This window comes from Aspergillus fijiensis (assembly GCF_003184825.1).
Source record: "Aspergillus fijiensis CBS 313.89 unplaced genomic scaffold BO72scaffold_37, whole genome shotgun sequence".
NCBI lineage: Eukaryota > Fungi > Ascomycota > Eurotiomycetes > Eurotiales > Aspergillaceae > Aspergillus > Aspergillus fijiensis.
The window spans coordinates 236,681-242,680 of record NW_024469013.1 but is presented as its reverse complement, the minus strand read 5'-3'; the positions used below and the strand labels follow the sequence as shown (position 1 = coordinate 242,680).

The following is a 6,000-nucleotide window of genomic DNA, read 5'->3' as shown; positions in this document are numbered from 1 at the left end:
ACCAACACCGGTATTGTGTTCTTGGGAGCGAACCTCCAATAAACACACAGCTCCAAATCTTGCTAAGTCGAGTTTTGAACTGCGACCAGGCCTTTTTCTTTTGACAGTGAGATTCCAAGACTGTCCTGTCACTGTAGTCTGGCGTACTTTGTTATGAGGAGAACTTCTATGGTCGCTGCATTTGTCGACATTGGCGGGTGTCCTGTCGTTCGCGATGCATGCGCCATGGTGTTCATAAACCCAGAGAGCAAGTGGGCCCGTAATTTGTTCTTGCTCCGTTCAAACCATTCCGTGGAAAGGAGACAATCCCGCTTGTTGTGTGCGTTTATCCCAGAAATGTCTTACGACTCCAGTCTGGCGTGCCTTGTTCTGAGAAGAACTTCTATGGCCGCTGTTTTTGTCGATATTCTCAGGTGTCTCGTCGTTCGCGATGCATGCGCAATAGTGTCCATAAGGCCAGAGTATAGATCGACCCTTAACCCGTCCTGGTTCCGTTCAAGCGATGCTAATTGAGAGGAAGTGGTCTCGCTTGTTGTATGCGTTTCTGAGCTCTGTCCGCCCGGAAGACGAGATTGTCAGACTCCGCTGTGAAGACTTGATTTTTTAGAAGGCTTAGCACGTATCTTGGCCATTCAAAACACGTTTTGAATCTGATACTCGTCGCATAGGATTCCCTCACGAAGCTGGACTCGGGTCCCAAACTGGGCTCACGCACTGAACCTCACGAAAGGACCAGGCTGCAAGAACGGTTGCAGCTCTCGCGACCCGACAGGGACTCGCACGACTTTCAGGGAGGATTCTGATAGGATCGCCGCGCACACTCCGACAGATCAGAGACGCGTTGTGTAGCTGGTCGGTAAACGAACTGAGTCTTGGGCAGTCTTCGACTGGACAGCTTAAAAATGCGACTGTCCCAGTGAATCCTGTGGCATTTTGGAGGAGGAGACCAGCGGAAGAGATATACTGAAAGAAGAACGCGATGGCTCTTGGATGACTGGGTCATCGAATTGTTGTTGCCCCCGCGAGGGATGGGGGAGGGTTCAGCCGAGGACGGCACCGCCCGTGAGGCTTGACGGAGTGGGAGTTAAATCCACCATCGCAGATGAGATTTGAGGATGCTATGGCAGGTCTTCAAAACAGTGTATCAGGAAAGATCACCTCTTCATGTGTTGGATTGAATCCAGGAAATCAAGAATGTTGTGTGGAGTGGGTAAGGAATTCTCTGAAGGGTGGTGGTGGTAGAAGAGAAGAAGAGAAGAAGACGGAAGGATGGTGTGAGAGGCGGTATTTATGTTTGAGGTCAGGAAGTGTCCAGCTCTTCATTCATCAACACCCTTTCGTGTTGCTATTCACACTGGGATGGAGATTCACTTTGGGCAGCTGGCTTTCTTGTATAATCACAGAAATTGGTTGATAATTCTATACCCAGGTCATTGAATAGGCTTTATGATATGTTTGCTCTGTCAATTGAGCCTGCTTGTGAAGGGAAACACGACAGGAAGTAATGTATCAAAGTAATAAGGTGAAAGTTTGGTGGTTGTGAGCCAGGTTTGCGAAGCGCAGCTGCCGCCATCTAAATATATTACCTCGGCTGAACCCGTTCCCCGCCCATTGAAGCTATCAATCGATACATTGTCTATTGAGTCACCCATACAAGCAACATCGGGACTCCGAAGTTCTACTAGCATCAAAGCCCTCACTTTACAGATAAAAAAAAACAACTTCCCTCCAGCTGAGCTCCCCCTCAAAGAACAGAAACATGTTTCTGCACTATGCAAGGTGTTTTCCCAGCACTCCGCCCACAATGATTCCTTATCGGCGACGCAGTGGGTCTTGCGGGCTTTTTGACCAACCACCAGGCCGCGCACGATAGCAGCTAAGGCGCGGATGGGGCCCCTCCAGCCATATTTCTGCTTATCATCAAGAATTGTCTCCCCTCTTTTCCTTCGCACCTTCACACTCACTCTGTTGCTGCTGTTCCGTGCGGCCAGAAGAAGCATCATGACTTATACTCCCACGGTGGGAGGCAAAGTATGGGGCCAGAAATGGCGCTCCTCGCCCTTGTTCATCGTGGGTGCCATGGCCATCGCGCTGTTCACGGGTACGCCCGCCATAAGAGAAAATTTTGACAGCAATCGAAATTATGAAGAGCTGACGGTTACTTTCGCCAAATTCTAGACACTTTTCTGTATACTTTCCTCGTGCCAATTCTTCCCTACGTTCTTGAGAATCGCCTGGGGCTGGATGTCGCATTGACGCAGCGCATGAGTTTTGCCTTGTTGTCCGAAAGTGCGGTAGCGTCCCTGGTTACGAGTCCTTTTATCGGCCACTACGCGGATGGGCTATCCTCTAAGAGAGCGCTGCTGGTTGGGTCTCTGGTGGCGGCTCTGATTGGGTCGATGATCTTGGCGATGGCGACTACGAGTGAGTGACCCTTACGACAAGGTCACTGTCGGATGAAGGCGACAAGGAATTTGTTGTTGAGATGCGGGGTTGTGCTGACGCCTAGGCAAACAGCTTTCACGCTTTTCGCCGGTCGTCTCGTCCAGGCGATTGCGAGCTCCTTTATCTGGGTCGTAGGATACGCCACCATCGCAGATAACGTTCGACCGGAGCATCTGGGTAAAACCTACGGTGTCATTTCCTTGATCGTTGCAGCGGGTACCTCGGGTGGACCCATGGTAGCGGGCATACTCTTCGAGCTGGGAGGCTACTGGGTCGCATGGTCGAGCGCCTTCGCGATCCTGATCGTAGACATTGTTCTGCGATTCCTCATGCTGGAGAAGTCAAAAGAGAAAAAGGGTAGGTGGCGTCTGAGCTCGCGCCCGAACCTCCACTAATCCCGTACCAGAAGAAATAACGCAGCCTCCGCACAACAGCGCCTCGATAGATCCGGAGAATGCACCGCTTTTGGGGAGAGATAATAACGTAAACGTACCGAATTTGGCGGGCTGGAGATTCTATGTCTTTGTCCTGCAGCACCGCCGATTCCTGGCTGGCGTAGTCAGCTATTTCTCCTTCGCAATCCTGATCTCGAGCTTCGACACCACCCTTCCGCTCCATGTTCGCGACGTGTTCAACTGGGGCAGTTTTCCCGCGGGGATGATGTTCTTCGCCCTCCAGGGTCCTGGGATCATTCTTAGCCCGTTTTGTGGCTGGCTGAAAGACCGGGTTGGTACGAGGTGGCCGACGACGGCGGGGTTTCTTCTCCTTGCACCGATCATGTGGGTGATTGGTATGCCGGGCGACGACCGCTTCCCTTGGGTCAATGAAGGCGACCGAGGAAAAGTGATCTATACGATCTGCGTCACCCTAGTAGGGTCCGTTTCATGTCTGATGAATGGGGCGGCAACCATTGAAGCCACAGGTGCGTTACTTGTATCCCACGGATAGGAGGTTAGCCTAACTGTAACTTCGGCAGTCACTATTGACGAGCTCGAAGCCGAAACACCCGGTATCTTTGGCCCCAACGGAGGCTACTCGCGAGCCCTCTCCATGGCTAGCATGAGCTGGACCCTGGGAGCATTTATCGGGCCCGTGCTTTCGGGGTACCTGGCGGAGCACGTCGGGTACTATGAAATGAGCACTGTGATTGGTGAGTCGATGTTGACTGCTTGGCACTTGCGGAGTGAAGCTGACCTTGGTAGCCGTTGTGTGTGCGGTTTCCGGAGTCAATGCGTTCTGGAACCTTGACTCTCGGGTGCATTTCGACCGCGTGAGGGAGACGCAATAGTGATCCATGTGCTTCCGCATGATTGCTTGAAGTTTCGTCTGCATGGCGTGGAGTAGAACACTTGCATGTGATGCCAAGGACGACAATTATGAGACATGTCATAAAAGTTTTGAGTTTAGACGTATCCTTTGTTTGACAGATGAGAATTTCGGTTTGCCTTTTACTGAAAGGTGGCTTTCGAGGCGTCTAAGGTAGTCTCGACTAAGAATGACTTATTTAGATTGCTCTCCGGACGAAGCCGGACCCTTGAGACACTTGGGGCTCGCTTAAATCAAGGTCGGTCGGCTGTTCTTGCAATCGGTTCGGCTGGCACGGTAGCACAAGTCAGATGTGACATGGCACAATTATCCGAGATCTAGGTATAGGTATGTCTCCGAGGTAGGAAGTAGGAAGTACGAAGGCGTCGGCAGTTATTGTCTCCGTGAATATCTCCGTGAGCGAGGCTGTCAGGATACCTCCAGAATCCAGGCTCCTTCCCCCCCCTGCAACCTTAATGTTTGCCGGCTCCGACAGGAAACTTCAGGATGAGTGTCGATCTCTGAATAAAGTTTGATGACAGTCATACTCGATCAGAGGTTCGAGCAAACGTGCATTAGCTCGACACATGGGGCGGAGGAGCTCTGGCGCGTATCTGAGACCGATTGGAGACAATGGGAGTGTTTCGCTAGTTTGGCGATGGGGAATATGGAGCTCATCTCAAAATAGACACAGTCACCCCGATGTCTGAACGAGTCAGTCAGTCTAATCCTGAGTAAGGCAGTGTGGATGAAGGGGGATGAAGATAGGAGAAAGCTTTGAAGACAATGTTGTTTTGGTTGTTCTGGAAGAGGGGGGACTAAGGCAGCCCAGGAGAAGGCCCCAGGCCCCCTCCTTCCTAAAGCTGCGTGGCGGCCTCGGGACTTCTTCCCATTCGGGACTTTCCTTCTACAGCCACCAATTCCCTTCTAGCACTATAATGTTACTATCAACTACCTTATGTCGGCATATCTCCTTCGAGGCCTGTCTCTTCGACACAGCGCACACGCTGATCTAGCGCTCTATAATGTCTGGGTATTATTCCATCCGCTTCGTATTCTCAAGATTTCAATAAAGATGGAAACTAAACGGGACGGATCACTTGCCAGGGCTGTTTTGTTTTCCGATGATCGATCGTCAGGGACACGCGGTTCCCCCAACGCTCTGGACCCAAACCTGGGCAGCCTTCCTTGCAGCCACGCAGTGACAGGTTCGATCAAGCTCACTCGTCCCAAAGTTTGTATCTTTCCCGAGACACGAATCGGACCTGTCCAACCACCCCGTCCCTCTTCCCCTTGGCTCCTTCCCACGGCCGTTTTTGGGTCACCGGCGAAGGATGTGACAGGTCCACTGTGTCTTGATTGACAGGCTGCGGGGAAAACATCATATTCGCCCTTCAACAAGATTTCTAGATTGCTACTGCTGCAGGCTTGTGCGCTAGTGGCGCTCCCTTCTTACTTTTCTTGGCCCCCTGGGACTCAATTCTTCGACACCTGTCATGGTCAGCAAGACTTTCGAGCGCCAGGCAGCGCTTTCAATCCGAAGCCACCATACCGCAAGGCTACGTCAGTTATCCGCGGCAGTCTGCTCGACGGTGGGGCACGGAAGGGGCGTGGGGGCCAATTACGACTTTTGACCTCGTTCGCTGCATTGGTTGCTGGTCCCGGACAACTACCGTGAAAATGGAGAACGGAAACGGAGTGCGGACATAGTCTCCTGTGCTATAGTCCCAACTAGCAGTAGTGGATTGAGATGAGGGAGGGGAAGGAGGAGAGGAAGGAGGGGGAGAATACCCATCTTCGCTGGGTCTCGAAGCGGAGTCGAGACCATCCTGATCATTTCGGATTGATGTCGATAACGCAGAATGATGGACACCTCCCGAAGAAAACCACATGGTTGGGGACCACCGTTCATTGTCGTGGAACAGTATCTGCAGTGATGCGCAGAAGAAATCTTAACCGGGATCAAGGGGGCGCGCGACCGCCGACCGGGTCGTTGGACCCGGCCTGGTCGAGGAAGATTGGGCTTGAGGAAGAGCGAGGATTGATCCCGGTCGGAGTTCCATGATGGGATCGGCAGATTTGTCCGGAATGTCTTATTCTGCCCTCGAAGCTGCTGAAAATTCATCAGAGACTGCGTGTGCAGATTGCTGCAGCCAGACATACAAGGAAAGGGGAAAAAAGACCCCTGCTTAGTCACGACTAGTGTCTTGGCCTCAAACACACTGCATCAAAAAAGAAAACCAAAAATCA

General features: G+C 51.9%; 1 protein-coding gene across 1 annotated transcript; it reads left to right on the top strand.

Annotated features, from left to right (window-relative positions):
- Positions 1–2,001: 2,001 nt before the first annotated feature.
- On the top strand, positions 2,002–3,733 carry BO72DRAFT_382300 (MFS transporter; the record flags this gene model as incomplete). The annotated part of the gene is made up of 6 exons (XM_040941469.1): positions 2,002–2,101; positions 2,179–2,424; positions 2,518–2,802; positions 2,855–3,367; positions 3,422–3,595; positions 3,648–3,733. 6 exons carry the CDS (start codon positions 2,002–2,004, stop codon positions 3,731–3,733), a joined length of 1,404 nt encoding a protein of 467 aa, XP_040799479.1.
- Between the last annotated feature and the right edge of the window lie 2,267 nt (positions 3,734–6,000).